Source organism: Setaria italica, chromosome V (assembly GCF_000263155.2).
Source record: "Setaria italica strain Yugu1 chromosome V, Setaria_italica_v2.0, whole genome shotgun sequence".
Taxonomy (NCBI): domain Eukaryota; kingdom Viridiplantae; phylum Streptophyta; class Magnoliopsida; order Poales; family Poaceae; genus Setaria; species Setaria italica.
The window spans coordinates 7,945,834-7,964,706 of record NC_028454.1 but is presented as its reverse complement, the minus strand read 5'-3'; the positions used below and the strand labels follow the sequence as shown (position 1 = coordinate 7,964,706).

General features: G+C 47.4%; 3 protein-coding genes across 3 annotated transcripts; all 3 read left to right on the top strand.

Moving 5' to 3' along the window:
* The first annotated feature begins 1,453 nt into the window (after positions 1–1,453).
* On the top strand, positions 1,454–5,498 carry LOC101785527 (LEAF RUST 10 DISEASE-RESISTANCE LOCUS RECEPTOR-LIKE PROTEIN KINASE-like 1.2). The gene is made up of 3 exons (XM_004968076.4): positions 1,454–2,222; positions 3,765–3,794; positions 3,940–5,498. The coding sequence occupies exons 1-3, from the start codon at positions 1,484–1,486 to the stop codon at positions 5,124–5,126; spliced, it is 1,956 nt and encodes a 651-aa protein (XP_004968133.1). The 5' UTR covers positions 1,454–1,483; the 3' UTR covers positions 5,127–5,498.
* A 3,237-nt stretch (positions 5,499–8,735) lies between these two features.
* Positions 8,736–15,073, top strand: LOC101776787 (LEAF RUST 10 DISEASE-RESISTANCE LOCUS RECEPTOR-LIKE PROTEIN KINASE-like 2.1). The gene is made up of 2 exons (XM_012846313.2): positions 8,736–9,686; positions 14,682–15,073. The coding sequence occupies exons 1-2, from the start codon at positions 8,878–8,880 to the stop codon at positions 14,932–14,934; spliced, it is 1,062 nt and encodes a 353-aa protein (XP_012701767.2). The 5' UTR covers positions 8,736–8,877; the 3' UTR covers positions 14,935–15,073.
* A 2,190-nt stretch (positions 15,074–17,263) lies between these two features.
* Positions 17,264–18,037, top strand: LOC101776385 (LEAF RUST 10 DISEASE-RESISTANCE LOCUS RECEPTOR-LIKE PROTEIN KINASE-like 1.2). The gene has a single exon (XM_004971580.1). It carries the CDS (start codon positions 17,264–17,266, stop codon positions 18,035–18,037), a length of 774 nt encoding a protein of 257 aa, XP_004971637.1.
* Positions 18,038–18,873: the final 836 nt, after the last annotated feature.

Sequence of the window (18,873 nt, the reverse complement as noted above, 5' to 3'; positions counted from 1 at the left end):
AATATTATTTATAATGGTACAAGTGGGTAATTTTGATAAAGATTAGGGTCACTTTATTTTACAAAATGTCAGAAGTGGGCAATTTATATATGGATTTAGAGGTTACTTTAGACTATTTTCATAATGGCATAGGTAGATAATTTTTAAAAAAATATAATAGATCCAATACCTATAAAAGTTATTTTAGTTTTTGAGAATTTTTAGAATTTCTCCATAGGTCGGCCCTCCTCCAATCAGTTACAGTATCGTAGCGACAAAAAAAACAAGAAAAACAAATAAAAAATTGTGTCCGTGGGCCAATAAAGTAAGTGGGCTCGCTTAAATTGGGTACATGGGCCAAAAAGCATGTCTGGGCCAGAAGAAAAGAAAAAAGAAGAAGAAGAGGAGAATAAAAAGCAGCTGATAGTGCTGGACACTCGGGCATGGGCTGACGGGAAAAAAAAATGATTCTCCATTGAAAGAACGTTCTGATCAGCAGACATGTTTAGAAATTTGAGTGCTCACGTTACGATTAGCTGAAAAGAATCAAGACATTATGCACCGGAATTCGAACTTCCAAGCAGATGGCACTTTTGTCTTCACCGTAACGCAGTTTTTCCATGGACAAAGTTCGCTGCTATCATTGCGTTATCATCGTCTAGAAGGACACCCAAGTTTCAAAAGAAAATGAGGACAGAAACACCCAGAGGAGTCATTGTGGCGACAGCGGTCTCGACTCTCGAGAGATTTTTCGCCGCGCGGAGCTGGAGCCGGTGAGCACCTGCAGACGTGCGTGTATGAACTATGGAAAAACAACTGTGTGCCGCGACGCCGGTGACTCCACGGAGGAGCTGATGGGGAATGCGAGGTCGCAGGCCCCGTGTGCATGGTTTTCAGCCGTTTTAGTTGTTTGTCTAGTGAGCAAACGGAGAAATTGCTGGCCAAAGCCCACACAGGGCGGGTGCTTGATTATTTGTTCAGCAGATGACCCCGGCCGGCGACTCCAGCAAGTTTTGGTGTGAAACACTGCTCCTAGAGTATATACTGGGCCGCCGTATGCTCTAGCAAAAGCAGATGCTGTTTGAACACTACTCCAATGATCATGTCTTACATGGCACACCACCGGTGTTGCGAGGATACTCTGTTAGTTTCGCGGAACCTTCAATCCAAAAGCAGACAGCTAAGAAGAGCTGGAAGTCTGGAACTGGCCTGGGGCCTAGGGACATGAGAATTCGATGCTCCATGTCTGAGACCCATGCTAAGATCGATCAAACGGTGAATGAGCTACTTTGAAGATCCAAAGCTCCATCTGGACCATTGAAAGTCTGCCCTGCCGCAGAGGATGCTGGGTGGTTCCATAACCCGGGAACATATTCCGGTCCAAGTATCTGACCGTGAGACCGCGACAGCCCACGTCAGATGCCCTCCTTTTCACAACCTTCACAGTCCACCCCATGCCCAGACGCAAACAAGGGCCATCCACTCTTTTTCTTCTTCTGTCCCGATGCAGCCCGCCGTGCTGCTGGTGTTGCTGCCGCTGCTCCCCCTCTCCTCCTTGCTGCGCTTAGGTATGGCCACCGCCGACACCAACACGACCGGCGGGAGCTGCGCGCCGGCGAGATGTGGGGACCTGAATATCACGTACCCGTTCTGGCTCGTCGGTGTGCAGCCGCTGTACTGCGGTTTCCCGGCCTTTGGGCTGACATGCAACGGTGACCGCCGTGCCTACCTCAGCAGGACGTTCCGGGAGAACCTGTACCGAGTCGACAGCATCATCTACGACAACAGATCGCTGGTGGTGGCCGTCGAGACCACCTTCTCCGGCGACGAGACTTGCTCCATCCCGGACTTCAACGTGTCCTCCGGCCTCGCCCTCTTCCCGATCAACATCAGCCGCACGAACAAGAACCTCACTTTCATCTACAACTGCTTGGTTCCTCGTCCCGCAGAGCTGCCACAGCTGTGTGGTAATCGCACGATGGGAGCTTATTTCTCTGAGAGGCATGAGGTTCCGACGAACTGCAGTTTTGTGAGCGTTCCGGTACGTGAGTTCCAAGAGACGGAGGAGCCAGCCCGTGACTATGTGCAATTGATCCACGACGGGTTCCTCTTGGAGTGGCCGCCGACGGAAGACTGCGATGCGTGCAAACGAAACGGTGGGGAGTGCAGGTTGTTCGAGCGGCTTTCGTTCCAGTGCTTCTGCCCCGACGGCCACTGCACCGATTCCTCGGCTACGTCTCGAGGTAAGCAGTGTATGTGTTACCTTGGGTTGATTTATGTCTGAAGCAATACATTGAAATGCTCTCAGCCTCTCACCTTGCTGCCATTTTCATCTAGCTACAGTGTCGTCGTTTTCCGGTTCTTGTAATATTCACATTAGACATGGTGCTCAATGAATTTCCACGACAACCTCAAACAAACGAAATGAAACACCAAACTTTGTTGGTCGACATAAAAAAAAGAGGTTGCACTTAATAACCAAACTTAAACGAGGCAGCGTCTAGTTTGAATGCAGTTTCTTCCCCTTTGACTAATCTAGCCAACGACAATTGAATTTTGAAATGGTCAGTTCCTATGCTTGGAACTTTGAACCGCCTCTGCGAAACTAGTGGCAGAGTGTTCTGCTCGTATGTCCTTCTTAGCGCTAATAAACCTTAGCAAGTAGTAGTTGCTACCATACCAGCACTAGGAGTTGGAGCCAATCCTTTTGGTCAACGGTCAAAGGGGAGCAGCCAATCACAGCCACGTGCCCGTGCATGCTGTGTTCATCATCCTGTGCATTCAATTGTGTGGCGCGCAGGTCGTTTTCTGAAATGACTGTTCAACCTCAACCTTTATGTCAGGCCGTTTGGTCCAACCATATGCCTGATCTTGTTTCCTGACTAATACGCATAGCAGTTGACCAAATTGGCAGATGATGCCTTTCAGATTAGGGAACGGGGTAAGTAACCTCAAAGTGACTTGATCACTGTACACCTGTGCTTATTGAAGCTCCATTAAATAATCGATGAGATCCAGCTAGAGACTTGACTCAAGTCCAGATCACTGTACAAAAGTACCTCATCTGCAGACTGCAGCTGCAAGTCTTCCCCCAAGTCTTCCATGCAAAGGTTGCCATTCGTTTTCATTAGATATTTCCTGCAACTATTGACCTGCCGTGCAGTGCAAGGTCAAGCAGAGGAATATCCTCATCTTCTGAGCTCTGGAATCTTCAAGCACAATAATGCTGTCATGCTCTTCTTTTTCCAAACGAACATCTTGGCGGCTTCTTGCTTGCACGCTTGATGTATCAGATTGCAAGTGAATGCTACAAATTGTTGAAATTTAATTTGTGGACTACAATCTCGCACTGTCCAATTTCTACATGTTCGGTCTGTCTTTATTAGTGTTCTTTCTCTGCTGTCCCTACTGCTGTATTCTGTTACTACCTGTCCATCCCTATCAAAAGCTGCACTTCTAGTCTTCAATGACAAAGCACCTGCTTTAGAAAAAGGTTCACTGGTGATTAGGATCATGGACTACTAATAGTACGAGTGTGACCCGAGAAATTAATAATGCTCAGTAAAAGTGTGCAACCATACAATAGTAGTCCGGATAAGTAACGTACTTGAATTTTACACAAGTGAGCAAACAATTAGATATTTTGACATTGTTCTGCCAAGACATGGACGGGTAACATTTTTTCTGATCATTGTTAGGTAGATTAAAGTGCATCCTTGTTCTTGATTTTCATGATGATTATGCTACTGTGTATTTCTTGTACTAAGGTTATTTGTTCTCTGCAGGTACTCGAGGAATAATCAAAATCGGGGCAGGTAATTACAACTTTATTATCAATAAAGCAAACCTCGTTGCACTTGCATGCCCATCCTTAACTAAAAAGAAATTGAGTATACTACTCTATATACTGACACATGACGTTATTACCCTTTGGGTGTTCAATCTCTGTGACAAGCACAGGAATTGCAGCAGCCCTTGTGTTCCTGATCATACTGGCCGCTCTGTCCCTCGTGATGACGCTGCACAAACGAAGGAAGCGGAAACGATCTGCTTCACTGGCCGGCCTCATCCGTGACGGGACGCCATTGGCATCGCTCAGGAAGGAGTTCAGCATGACCGGCTCGCCGCGCACGCACATCTTCACCTACGAGGAGCTCGACGAGGCCACCGACGGCTTCAGCGACGAACTCGAGCTCGGCGTCGGCGGCTTCGGCACGGTGTACAGAGGGACTCTGCGCGACGGTGGCGTGGTGGCGGTGAAGCGTCTGTACAAGAACAGCTACAAGAGCGTGGAGCATTTCCAGAACGAGGTGGAGATCCTGTCGCGGCTGCGCCACCCAAACCTCGTCACCCTCTACGGCTGCACCTCGCCGCGGAGCAGCCAGGACCTGCTCCTCGTCTACGAGTTCGTCCCCAACGGCACGCTCGCCGACCACCTCCACGGCGCGCGCGCCTCGCCGCCGCTCCACTGGCCCGTCCGCCTCGCCGTCGCCGTCGAGACGGCTAGCGCGCTGGAGTACCTCCACGCCGTCGAGCCGCGGCAGGTGGTGCACCGCGACGTCAAGACCAACAACATCCTCCTCGACGAGGCGTTCCACGTGAAGGTGGCCGACTTCGGGCTCTCCCGGCTGTTCCCGGCGCACGCCACGCACGTGTCCACGGCGCCGCAGGGCACGCCCGGGTACGTCGACCCCATGTACCACCAGTGCTACCAGCTCACCGACAAGAGCGACGTCTACAGCTTCGGCGTCGTGCTCGTGGAGCTCATCTCCTCCAAGCCGGCGGTGGACATGAACCGGGCCGGCGCCGACGTGAACCTGGCCAACCTGGCCGTGAACATGATCCAGTGCTACGAGATCGACCGGCTGGTGGACCCGCGGCTCGGGTACCGGACGGACGCCGAGACGAGGAGGACCGTCGACATCGTCGCCGAGGTGGCGTTCCGGTGCCTGCAGCCGGAGCAGGACGTCAGGCCGCCCATCAGTGAGGTCCTGGAGACGCTGAGAGAGGCGCAGAAGACGGGGCAAGATGGCTGTGCCAAGGTCAAGGATGACGTCGAGATGCTGAAGAAGAGCAGGGATGGCTCGCCGGACTCCGTCATGTACCAGTGGAAGAGCCCATCCACGACTGCCCATAACAGCAGTTGAGCTGAGGATTCAGAAAATATTTCTGCAAGTGGGCATGTGTGCAGTCTTCGTAATGTTGCCACAATGTAAAATGATGCGTGTATGTGTGAAGAAATGTCTTTCTTTCTCAAGAAGAGTGAGGGTGAAGAATTGGTTCTGAATTTCATCAGATTCCTGCACCAAATGAAGCGGTTAGGATGATCGAAGTGGTTTGCATTCTACGCTGCCTCTGTGCGTATGATGGAATGACGTGCTGCATACGTTAGAGGAATCTTTTTGCGGCATTTCCATGTTCATATTGCACAAGGAACTTTGCACACCTACAACTACAAGTTGTTGAGTGCTGACCGTGATTTTGAACTGATATCCAGAAAAGGAGTCCATTCTGCTTCAGAGCATAGTAAAACTTGTGTCTCGGTCTTCCAAACTTAGACTTTTCCTGCACGCATGAATCCAATATCACACCTTTTTTTAGGGAAAAAAAGATTCCTCATGATAGATTTAGAGTTAGAGGTGGAAACCTGTCAAATTTCATTTGGTAGGGTTTTTGCTTGGTGATTTGTGCGTCATCTTCTCTGCCAAGGACACGAGGTTTAAGCTCCCAAATTGAAATAATTAAACATCTCGTTTTCAATTATCGACATGCCAAGATAATTTTAGAGTTGTCCATATGCCAAGAAAGATTATTTGTTTGGCAAGTAAGGCGTTGGAGATAGTAGCCATATATGTTTTTTTTTCTAAAAACAGATGGAGGAGTAACATTATACTTTGCTTTCGACTTCTTCATTTATTTTGCCTACATTTTTTTCTATTATTTGTAATCAGTCTTTTTGTGCTGAGGATACCGTAAAAACTTAGTTATATGCAATTGTAGAGGCCAGAGATTACTCTTTTTTAGAAAAAGTAATTAGGAATTTTTGTGGCCGGATTGTTGAGTCGGGGAAGTCACTCGTCAAGTAATAGGTTGGTGGTAAGAAAGATGTTGAGGTTGTGGCCACCACGGTAACGGAGGATGGCTAGTTGTGCAGAGCTGACTGGCAAGAGCATGTGTGTGTGTGTGTGTGTGTGGAGCAGTGGTGAACAAGAGCAAGAACAAGAAGAGGAAAAGGGGAGAAGAGTGTGTGGGAGAGCTCCAATGGATGCAGCGTGTGTGTTGATTGGGACGGGGAAGGGGGAGGGGGGGGCTTGAGCCCCTGCTACCGATTTTAGGGAGTCAGGAAGAAAATCATCGTAGACAATCGGAAGGCAGGGAGGGGCAGGGCATCGCTGCATTGGAGTGATAGGAGAGGTTGGATAGGCAAATGATCATCCGCCACATACTCAATTAGGTGTGGACAGGGAATTAGTGTTACTAGTCCAACAACACGTGCGTAATATTTTTAAAAAGCTATTATATTTGAAAATTATTTACAAATCAAACTCCTAGCTAATAATCAAAATTGTTTACCTACTACTCTTTAAATTTTTCAATACTTCAACATAATACTCATATAGACGTGTAAGTTTAGTCATATTTAATTTTTAGTTAGTAATTACTCCATACACTTTTTCATCTTCATTCACACTTTTCTCATTTTGTATCACATCTCCATAGATTGCATTTAGCATAAAAATCGCATTACCTCCTCATATACATGTTTAAATGGTCTACATATTTTTTAACACCCATCATACGTATATACCTTAACTTAGTATTTTTATATTAACAATAACATAAATAGGTAATTTAGAATCATATATTAGTTTACTTTGAACATTTCTATATGATGCATATGAAGATAATTAGATCAAGATTTAGGTATTTACTTTAGGTTATTTTCAGTAATGATACACGTGGTTAACTTAGATACAAATTTAGAATGGCATTTGAAGTTATGCTTTACAATGATATGCACGAGTAATTTGGATCAACATTATGGGTTTACTTTAGATTATTTTTTATAATGGCGGAGCTTGATAATTTAGATATAAGTTTAGGGTTTATTTTAGAATATTTTCATAATGATAGTTGTCGGTAACTCTGTAGAAAATATAATAGACCAATGACTATGATTATTAGTGTTTGCAGGATTCATGTTTGATGTTTCTGATTTTTTATGAGAATTTCTAGAATTTGTCTTCTTTTTCTAGCGTGTCTTGTGAGAACTAACGTGGAGTCTCCAAAGGAAAAAAAGAGACCACACTACTACAAAACTATTACCTTGAGTTACCTTTCACTTGTTAAATATCCGAACACAATACTTATATAGATATATCTTCATCCAATTATGATAGATTTTAGTTAATATTATTCTATAACATTTCCATCCATATTTATAACCATTAACTTTTCACTTTGCATCGCAAGTATGCACTTGAATTTGTTTAAGGACCTTAGTATAATTTTAACATAGAAATATATATTCTCATCATTTCCTCTATATTTTTATAGATGATAACAGACACACCATGTGTATATACCTTAATTACTATATCATATACCAATAGTGTAAGGAATAGATGATTTAGAATTATATTTTGGCGTATATTTTTAATTAAGGTGATTTGGATTCAAATTTAGGGTTAATAATAGCATATGTGGATAATATAGATGCAAATTTAATGGGTTATTTTAAGTTATTTTTTAAGTATTAGTGGTGGGCAATTTAGTTGCAAATTTAGGAGGCTATTTAAAATTATTTTTATAATGGCAGAAGTGGGTAATTTTGATAAAGATTAGGGGTTACTTTAGTTTATTCCATATAATGGCAGAAGTGAGTAATTTAGATATAGATTTAGGGGTTACTTTAGGCTATTTTCATGGCATAGGTGGCATAATAGATCCAACGGCTATGATGATTTAAGTCTACCGATTGATGGCTAGATGTTTTGTTTTTTTGAGAATTTTTAGAATTTCTCTCTTTTTCTAGAGTGTCGACCTAGGATCCTAGATGGCTTCACCTAAAGGCTTCAAAAGGAGGCTCCAATTATTAATAGTAAGATGGTAAACATATACTTCATTCATTTAAAACAAGCCAAATGTTTGAAAAATCTCTCCATTTTCTAAATGTATTATATATGTAGGACAAGCTAATTCGCATAGCATATTCTAAATGTTCATATATTTAAAGACTGGAGTAGCTAGGAACCCCTTTTTTTAACTTCCTGTAACTGCCTTCACGCATCTTGGATGAACTGTACGCATGCCAGACAGTACTGTAGAGGGAAGTCACAGCGGGTTGTTGAAAGGTGATCCAAATTTTTCGTGGGCAAAAGGTTCACATCTCTGCACCAAACGAAGCAGTTAGCATGAAGAATCCGAAATAATTCGCCTTATGTTGCTGCACTTGCACGGAGGTAGAGGTAGGAGGATGGAATGCCGTCCAGGAATCTTTCTGGGACGTTGCCATGTTCACACTTGTACAAGAGCACAGCGAACTTCCCACGCTCCCGGGTTGTTGAGTTGACATCCAGATAACTCGAGTCTGTTTCAGAAAGTAGACAGCATCTATTTCAGTCTTCGAAAACATGACTTTTCTTTATACATGCAAAAGTTACTACTCTGATAAAGCAAACATTTCCCCCTGCGTTTCTGTTTCACCTGAATATTTCTATTTCACAACCACACAATAGTAACACTACCTTCACACATCTTGGATGAGCTCATGAGCCCGCATTCCGCGCTGCAGGGAATCACCGGCGTAATGTGGCATCGTGCGATTGCGCATGATCTCCGACTTGACCAGCTACTGAGCTAGGGGACCCAAAATTTCAGCACTCGTGCACAAGTGGGATGATGCCACTAGAACGCTCTCCTCTGCACGTCTTGCTCTTCATCTTCTCCAGCCTCGCCGCCACCGCCGCGGCGACGGAACGGATCCCGAACGCCACGACGCCGTCGCCGTGCCCGTCCTACCGGTGCGGCCACGCCGTGGACATCCGGTACCCGTTCTGGATCGACGGCGGCAACGCCTCCTCAGGGTCCCACTGCGGGTACCCGAGCCTGCGCCTGGAATGCCGCCGCGAGACGCCGGTGCTGCGGCTCCCGTCGGGGGACTACGCGGTCACCCACATCCTATACAGCGACCGCACCGTCTCCCTCTTCGACCTCGGCGTGTTCTCGCTCTCCAACACCTGCCCGCTCGTCGGCCGCAACCTGTCCCTCCCGTCGGATTCGCCGCTGTCGCTCACGGCCAGGGACGCCAACCTCACCTTCTTCGTGCACTGCTCCTTCGTGGGCATCCCGGCGCACCTCGTGGCGTGCCTCGAGGGCGACGGCAGGCACCACTCGTACGTGTTCCGCGACGGCGACGAGCTCACGCCGCACGGGTACGCGGGGCTGTGCCAGGACGTCATCGGCATGCCCGTGCTGCGGAGGTCCCTGCTCGGGGCCGGGGGCAGCAGCAGCCCGCTGGACGCCGTCGTGCCGGCGCTCAACATGGGGTTCGAGCTCAGCTGGAGGCCGGAGACGGAGGGGGAGTGCGGCCAATGCGAAAGGGCCGGCGGACTCTGCGGGCGCCGCCGTGGGTCGGAGCACGGGCCGTGGACCTTCGCGTGCTTCCGGGCTGCGGCGACACCTGCGTGGATTGCTCCAAAATCTCCAAGTGCGCATTCCTTCCTCCTTTTTTATTTGAGGAGATTATTTTGCTCTGTTGCGTTTCGTTTTTTTTTTTTGAGAGGTGTTGCGTTTCTTTCTCCGGATTTCTTTGATTTTTGGTGCGCCAAGATTTTAGTGGGCTTAACAACTTGTTGCCCATTAGCCCATTCGTGCGTGGCCGAAACTGAATAGGTGATAATGGACCTAGGCATGTCAAAGCCCACTGTACCAACAAATTAGGCAAACTACAAGAGGACCAACAACAATGGGCCATAGCCCAAGTGGAAGCTAACCAGGTCAGCTATATATGGTCCGTAAGTTCAAACATATAATTATGGGACTATAAAAATCCACGTCTGATCCGACCCAACCTGACCACCGGGCCAGCCTTTTTAGGTCGGGTCGGGTTCGTTAGGACCGACGGCCCATGATTGGGTCTAATAATATATGACTTGTGGTGGGAACAAACATGGCTTATGATTCATGTGTGAGTACCTTGGTTGTTCGATTTTGTGGTCCAACTCCTAGTGCGTCATTTGTCAAGGGTTTCAAGGATTTTGAGATCGACATCTTTAGCGCTTATTCGGTTAACTCCCTCCCAATGAGGTTGGGGATCTCTACATCTTCCCCAATCATCTTCTATCTCTACCAAATCACACATACCCGGGAGAGAATTGAGGCGGAAGGCCGGAGGCAAAGGTGGCAAGTAATGAGGTAGTATGTTCTCTGTAGAATATGGTAGAGTCCAATCAATTCATCAGTCAAGCCCAGCAAATCGAATAGGTGATAATGGATCTAGGCTTGTCAAAGCCCATTTGTACCTAATTAACAACGAGTTAGGCAAACTACAAAAGGTCCAACGACAATGGGCCATAGCCCATGTGGAAGCCAGTGATGCTTAACCGGGTCACTCCACTCGACCCGACCACTGGGCCTGATTATTTAGGTCGCGTCGGGTTCTATCGGGTTGGGCTGCCTATGATCAGGTCTAATGATATATGACTTATGGTGGAAACACACATGGCTTAAGATTCATGTGTAACTACGTTGGTTGTCATTTAGCATTTATTTAGTTAATTCCCTCCCTAAAGCCGCCAGTCTCAATGCATATTATGAGTGTTATGATGGTGATGAAACTCCTCCCACATCTGATGAAACTCTCCCTTTTCTCTCTCCTTATAATGACCTTGCTAAGTTAGCAAAATCGCTGATGTGGCATACAATTTAATGTACATGAAAGCCTAAGAAGTTTGAGGCCTCCCCAATCATCTTCTATCTCTACCAAATCGAACATACCCTGGAGAGAATTAAGATGAAAGGTTGGAGGCAAAGGCAACAAGCAATGGCCTTGCTCATAAACCAAGCGGCTTGCTCCTCCTCCTCCTCCTTTTTCCTCCCTCCCTTCCCTTCTTCCTAAAAAATTATGGAGGGGCTCAACGGGAGTCTCCGCTGTCCGAGAGGCGGTAGGAGGGCTTGAGCCTCACCCGTCCCACCGCTAGATCCACCCCTAGTAACAAGTAATCAAGTGCCTTTCTCAGTAGAGTATGGCATCCAATCAGTTCATCAATCAAGCCCACCAGTACCTAGGCCATCTTGTTTCTCAACCCGAACCAGTCCTCTTCCCCATCTCCAATTATTTCTCTATGGTGCCTTCGCCTCTCCTCCATCGTTCTCCATTTCTAGCAGCTCATATCGCCAGATCTACCCCGCTACCACCCGAACCCTATGATAACTAAGGGCCTGTTTGGTTTCCTTTGCTTATCCATAGCAACTTAAAAATAAGCAAATAAGTTGCTTATAACCCAAACACTCTTGCTTATAGAGTTGCTTATAAGTTGCTTATGCATAAGCAAATAAGCAAGTTTTGAGTTGCTTATGGTTGCTTATGGGGCACTTTACTCCTCCTACCCTCATTCTCTCTCCTCTCTCCCCTATCTCTCTCCTCTCTCCCGGAACTACTCTTCTGGCGCCGCTTCCGCCCGCCGCCGCCACCGCCGCGCCGGCTGCCTGCCGCCGCCCGCCGCCGCCGCTCCCGCCCGCCGCCGCCGCCGCTCCCTCCCGCCGCGCCGCGCCCGCCGCCGCTCCCGCCCGCCGCCCGCGGCCCGCCGCCGCCGCCTCTGTACTAGGAGCTGGTAATGGTTGGGGGTAGTGGGAAATGGGATGGCAGGGGCAAATATGTCATATGCAATCAGATAAGCAACCCAAACCAAACACCTAGACTTATAAATAAGCAACTACAAATAAGCAAATAAGCAACTTATAAATAAGCATCCATAACCAAACAGGCTCTAACTTTTACCTTCGATGCCACCCCGCGCTACACGGCTGCACCATCCACCGCCACCAAGCCGGTGGCACTCCGCCGCCTAAGCAGGCAGTCAGTCTCGGACTCACAGCACGCAGAGCCCCGCCTCGTCGTCGTGGTCACTAGTCAGGTCAGCGGCCTCAACCTCGAGGCGCCGTGCGTATGCTTTGGATGAAGGCGGAGTAGGTAACCATGGACATCACCCCAGAAGATCACTTTAGTTGGTGTCTCTCTCTCTCATTCGATGCGGACAGCTTCGGCTGGAACTAGGAAACCTGATGCCGGATCCTAACGGCCACATTCGTGATCCGTCTGCGTCTGCCGCCCACTCTGTGCATGCATGATGCATCTAGGCGCGGTAGTGGCACTGACTAACAGTAAAAGCCGTACTACACGTCATAAAGCCGGTGTGAACGCACGCGCTCGATTCTGGAAAGCTCCGCTCCGAAATTTCGATCCAGCAGCATGCTTCGCCACTTGCATTGGCCAGTTGGTCCCTTTGCGTTCAGTGGAGTTGCCAGACGCGATGCGATGTGACCACAACCAGTGGCAGATGTAGTATTTTACTACAGGTATGTTGAAAAAAAGCCTTATACAATTCTATAAAATCATTACAATTTGGTAACCACGTGCACTAAATAACATGATAAGTCTTAATTTAAAGATTAAGCTAGAAACAATAACAAATCACAATATTAATAGTTTAAATGAAATACAAATAGTTCGAAATATAGGATACAAGAAACTTACAATTTTGTTTACCCGCCGTTTTTTGAATGACATAAATATCTTGATTATATCATCTTCATTCACTTAGAAGAAAATATCCCGCTCAATCAATATGACTAGACAATCATCCAAAACGCTATCACCTAGTTTATTCCTTGACTTTGTTTTAAATATAACCAATGCAGAAAATAAAAGACCAGGACTTTTCCTAGATTATCAATACTGTCAAGATATACTTTTGGACAAAAAGAACATCGAAGCCGCATCAATTGACCCTAAAACAATTGTGCAAAGGGTCTCAAACCATAGCCCATGAATCTAAATCCAAAAATCCCTTCCAAGGAGTGACGCATTTGGTTTGGGACCTCACCTCAGGGGATCAGAGCCTACGCACGGTCTCTGGTCACTGAAATAGCTGACGATGGCGCGGACAGACAGGTCGGAGGCAGCAGTATGCACGAGCGTGGGATACAGCGGCAGCGTGACTGCATCCAGCGGCAAGACGGCGCTGCTGCCCCTCGGCTCCTCCGCATCGTGCTCGCGCGAAGCCCTCCACTGTCACGGCTTCCACAATCTCCTCCCCGGTGGCTCGGGGGGCAGTTCGCAGGGCCACTGGTGGCTGGGGCGGTGAGCGGCGGCTCCAACCGGACACCGGAGGTAGTACGCGGCATCAGGCGCGCTGGCCTTCGGGCATGTCACGGCCAAGGGGGAGGGGGCGGCGTCAACGCGGCTCCATCCCCTCCATAGATCTCGCCTTCGCCAATACAGCCTGGGTCTCAGGGTATACCGGGTGGGCCCGGCATACCTGTGGATCCGCCCCTGACCATAACGACTTGAACGTGCAATAAGCATCTGTGTCGTTCCGGGCGGCCCCCAGTGCAACCACGAGTTTTCTCATCCAAGATAATATGGTCTGAGACTTTTGAGCAACGACAACGCGCAACGCGTTCTGGTTATTCGCGCATTCTTACGTGCTCGGTCGTCATGTCTTCAAACGGGATGCGACGCACAAATGACTTTTAGCCCTTGTTTACTTTCCAAGTTGGGAGTTGCAAAATTGACATTTTGCCATAAATGCGACACTGTAGCGTTTCGTTTGTATTTGTGAATTATTGTCCAAATATTGACTAATTAGGCTCAAAAGATTCGTCTCGCAAAGTACAACAAAACTGTGTAATTAGTTTTTGATTTCGTCTACATTTAGTACTCCATGCATGTACCGCAAGTTTGATGTGATGGGGAATCTTCTTTTTGCATAGTGTTAAAAGTTGGGAGTTTGAAGGGAAATAAACAAGGGCTTAGCGAGCAAGCGTCTTCCGATCTCGAGTCCTCATGCATCCAAGAGACAAGACGCGCTGCTTGTTCTGTTCGCGAAATTCTACGCGCTGACAAAGTGGTAACACGTACCGGAACGATCCACTTCACACTGTAATATTCTCCCTAACAATATCTGTCATCATCATCAGACTCTTCAGTCCCTAGTCATCAGCTTGGACTAGGCACGTTGTTTTAATCGGCGGGCGGTAGTTAAAGATGTTTTCCGAACCAGAGTCTTTACCAAACAAGCCGACCAGTGGCTGGCAGGTGGGTCCCATAACAGGGGGTCCCACGTGTCCGGCCTACTCTACTACTCCCAGCGTCTCGGTCACCAGAACAGAGCAGTCAAACTCGGAGACGAGGACCGGTCCACACATTCAGCACCATCCTTCGCGCCTTCCTTCCGACCCCATTAAATCGTCAGGCTCGCCTCATGAATCACCTTCTCTTCTTCTCCGTGTTCTTCCCAAACCGTCTCCTTGTCGACCTCGAGCAACCCCAAGCGTCTTCCCTTGTGTCTCGAAGATGCACGCGTGTCCTGTTCCAGCCGCTGCCCTGCTGTGCCCAGTCGTGCTACTGCTAGCTCTGCTTCCCAGTCCCGCCACCGCTGCCGCCGCCCTGAACACGTCCAACCCCTGCGCGCCGGCGTTGTGCGGCGGCATCAACATCACCTTCCCGTTCTGGCTCGCCGGCAAGCATCCGCCGGAGTGCGGCTACAAGGCCTACCAGGTCACCTGCGACAAAGGCAATCTTACCCTCAAGAACTCTTACTGGACGTACCAACTCCTGGACATCTTCTACCAAAACAGCTCCTTCAGAGCCGACCTGTCTGGAGGCCTCTGCGACTCCCAGAATTTCGTCAACGCCTCCTCCGACCTCGGCCTCTCGCCGTTCAAGATTAGCCCCAAGAACCAGGAGCTGTTCTTCCTCTACGACTGCGAACTGCGGGGAAGACCTCGTTCTTGGACGCTCGTGAACTGTCCGTCGCCGGATGACTCGTCGGTGTATGCCTTGCTTGGGAAGAATTACACGCCAGGTGGCACTGGGATGCCACCGATGAATTGCAACGTGTCGACGATTCCGGTGCTGGGATACGAGGGAGCGACTGGGGCAGACTATCAACGGCTGCTGAAGGGTGGATCTCTGCTCGAGTACACGGATGATGAGCCCTGCAAGGATTGCACGGATACCGGCGGCCGGTGCCGGGTTAATGTATCCGACGATGCGTTCGCGTGCTACTGCAACGACGGTGACGACGGCTGGTTTATTTGCGGTGAGTATGTTTATGCTTATGATTTAGAATTCATTCTGCTTCTTACCGTTTCCTTCATCTTGCGTTGCCTCCATATTCGACTCGAACCAACGTGCTTAAGCCTAGTATATTAGCACAACACATGTGGATTGCCCATTATACAATGTCAATGGAATGCATTGGATGCATACTAGTAGCCATCATTCTATCGACATGGTAAACTCCATTTTCATTCTTTCTTCTCTATTAATACATACCAAGCAGAGTCCTGCTCCTGCAAGCTGTTTCGGAAAAAAAGAAGAATTGGTAACATCCAAACTAGTAAAGGTGCTAACACTAAAAAATGTTAGGCCCCGTTTGGATCATTGGAATTGAATTCCATCCTAATAATCATAATTTAGACACAAATTAATTAAGCTAATATAATTGTATGTAGAATATAGTTGTATATTATAGTTGGTGATATGGGAGAGATACTTGTATGCTGCACTTCTACTATAGAGAAGCGAGTCTAAGAGCGTGCTATAAGAATTGAATTCCATTCTAATAACCATAATCTATAGAATCAATTTCCATCTCCCACCCCATGAATTTAAGATAGGCTTATATCTAAACTTTGGAAAGTTGTGGAATGCCACATTCCAACATAAATTAGCCTACTCCATTAAATAGATTCCAATTCCTTGGACCCAAACGGGACCTTAAAGAAATCTTGAGAGAGAGAAAGATGACGATTATGCAAATGCATCCGCTGTACAAAAAATGTCAAGCCCCGTGTCCGTAGAAACAGCGGTCTTTTCATGGAAATCTCCTAAGAAAGAAATCAGATCGATAAAATCTCATCCACTCAAGAAAAAATGAGTGCTGCAGAGTAACAACCAACGTTTATTTGTGTTGCAGCGCATCATAGTAATCTTTTTTTTTTTGAGGAAGTCATTGTAATCTTGTAATGGGTATAGTCAGATGTAATCCTAAAATCTAGGCCGAGCTGGGCCTCTGCTGCCGGCCCAGCCTTGGTGCTGGCCCATCCTCGCCCGGCATGGCCTGAATGCATTATGATATCCCACTTCTCATATGAATTATGATATCCCACTCCGGTCATCCATTCCTTCATATGATTAATTAATGTAAAACATTTTTGGGACATATTTCTTATTAACGAATTATTGCTGGTACTCTAAGCCACAGAATGCTTAATCTCACATTCTCACCAGCTGTCTACTTCTACAGAGATCATGCTGATTGCTGTGTAACTAATAACTCTCAAAGGTTCGTTTCAAAAATCGTTTCAAAAATAACTCTCAAAGATACCATTGATCATATATTCAACAACATAGAAACAAAGACATTTTTGACCGAGTAGCTTAAATGTTCATTATTTTGAACTTAGCATTCCTCCACGGCCGTTTCAGTATCTTGGCATTTTTACCACAGTTTAGGACTTCTCCTTTGTTTTCTGTCTGTTGCGTACTACCTGACTTCTTTTTTACTTCTGAAGTACTATTGGACCATACTCAATCAGTAACTATTATCTTCACATATTAAAAAAGTTAATAAAAAAATATTTTTGATAGGAAACTAGGAACCTTTACATACCCAAACTGTAAGATCTTGACATCGACAACACGTACGCATTTGAGAGTTTTAGTTAACACATTTCAATGGCACATGTTCTATGGTGCTACTATTTTTTAATTGAAGATAGTACTTTAAAACACATTCCTCGCGGATTATACCGCACTAAAGTCAAGCTAAGAAAATTCTACTCCTACTAAACGGCACCGTAAGACATCTTCTTGTTGACTGCACCGTATCATGTGAATCCCTCGTAATCAACTGCCCAATGTCAGACAAATCGGCCCCTCGCTCCATCCGCTATCTACCTCAACGATCATCCATTCTCACAAGCTACACAGAATGCGATAAGAACCCGCAAGCGTCCATAATCCTTTCGGCATTTAATTTGCTCCGATATCATAATGCACGCCGCCGCCGTGCTAGCACTGCTTGTCCTCCTGCCTCTGCTCGCCGCCGCGCTGGACGCTGACTGCGCGCCGGCGTCGTGCGGGAACCTGTCCATCAGGTACCCGTTCTGGCTGAGCGGCCGGCAGCCATCCTACTGCGGCTACCCGTCCTTCGGCGTCGCGTGCGACCGGACCGGCGCGCCGCCGCTCCTGAACGAGTCCTACCTCCGCGTGCTCGACATCAACTACAGCAACAGCAACGTCGTGACCTTCCACACGAACCTCGCCGGCGACCCCACCGGCTGCCGGGGCGCCACCAAGTTCAACGTGTCCGCCATCCTCGCGCTGTCGCTGCTCACCATCAGCCGCGCCAACCGGGAGCTCTTCCTCTGCGGCAACTGCTCGCGGCGGCCTCCCGCGGAGTGGCTTCCGATGAACTGCGCGGGCTCCGCCGGCGCCCCGTGGTTCGTGTACATGAGCCACGAGCCCGGGGAGGCTGATCAGGAGATTTCGTCGGCGGGGTGCCACTGCACGGCGATGCCGGTGATGCCGGGGTCGGAGCTGAGGGCGCCGGGAGACTACGCGGGGCTCGTCAGGCGCGGGTTCCTCCTGGAGTGGAAGGTGCCCGGGGATTGTGCGGCGTGCGACGCGAGCGGAGGGGAGTGCCGGTTCGACGCCGACAAGAATGCGTTCAGGTGCCTCTGCCCCGACGGCAGCAGACGGCCGGCGACGTGCGCGCGCGGTGAGTTACTGATCCCACGATTCCGTACGAACCCTATATTCTTTTAATTTTATCATGCGTATAAACACTATAACTAGAATTGCATTGAAGGGGATAGTGTTAGCCGCCATTGATGGGACAAATAAACTTTAGAAGATGACTAGATGATTGAAGACTGATGCCGAAGAATTGAGCGAACGATAGCTGGAAGCAGCCGATAGAAATTAGTCTGAGAAATGCTGGAACCGGAATAACATACTGTGCCGTGTTGCACCATTTTGACCAGCAATGTCAGCGCGCCAGTGCTGATGCAAGAAAGATACATTTCAACTCTCGAAATATTTACCCAGTAGCCATTTATCAAATCGTTAGTCATTTCCAAGGGGAAGAAAATAGAAATGCATTAATTTGGGATGGATTTTCATTTTCCTTTAGTACGAAAATCCTGTCACAAATTGACAATGCATCCGTAGAAAAGTCAAATCAAAGAAACGGACTGGTCTAATATTCAGACATCTGTCCATCTTCATGTCTGATCCCTTCTGTTTGACAATCTGATCTCTCTCCAAAGTCGAATTGTTCTCCTGCACTCTTTGCTCCATCTCTTTTAGTTTCTTCTATCATGCACTTCTCCCTCCAATCTCGCTCACTGATTGGTGATTGGCACATTAAAATACCTAACAACTAACACAGTACTATATGGTAGATATAAATATGTTTAGTTGTGTCATTTGGATCATTCAAAGCCTACTTTTATTATTGGAGCTTGGAGGAATCAGATAATTAGATTGACTTAGCAATTGCAAAACAAACCTGTTAAGGTACTACTGGCATCTTTCAAGTGAAATTTTAAACTCATCCCTCACATTCTTTTGGTGTTATATGTTTTTTTTGTTGGTGTGCT

Coding starts and splice junctions, on each gene's coding strand:
- LOC101776385 (XM_004971580.1), top strand. CDS start 17,264: ATGCACGCCGCCGCCGTGCTAGCACTGCTTGTCCTCCTGCCTCTGCTC.
- LOC101776787 (XM_012846313.2), top strand. CDS start 8,878: ATGATGCCACTAGAACGCTCTCCTCTGCACGTCTTGCTCTTCATCTTC. Junction 9,687..14,681: donor TGGATTGCTCCAAAATCTCC/AAGTGCGCATTC, acceptor GCGCGCCGGCGT/TGTGCGGCGGCATCAACATC.
- LOC101785527 (XM_004968076.4), top strand. CDS start 1,484: ATGCAGCCCGCCGTGCTGCTGGTGTTGCTGCCGCTGCTCCCCCTCTCC. Junction 2,223..3,764: donor TTCCTCGGCTACGTCTCGAG/GTAAGCAGTGTA, acceptor TGTTCTCTGCAG/GTACTCGAGGAATAATCAAA. Junction 3,795..3,939: donor AATAATCAAAATCGGGGCAG/GTAATTACAACT, acceptor TGACAAGCACAG/GAATTGCAGCAGCCCTTGTG.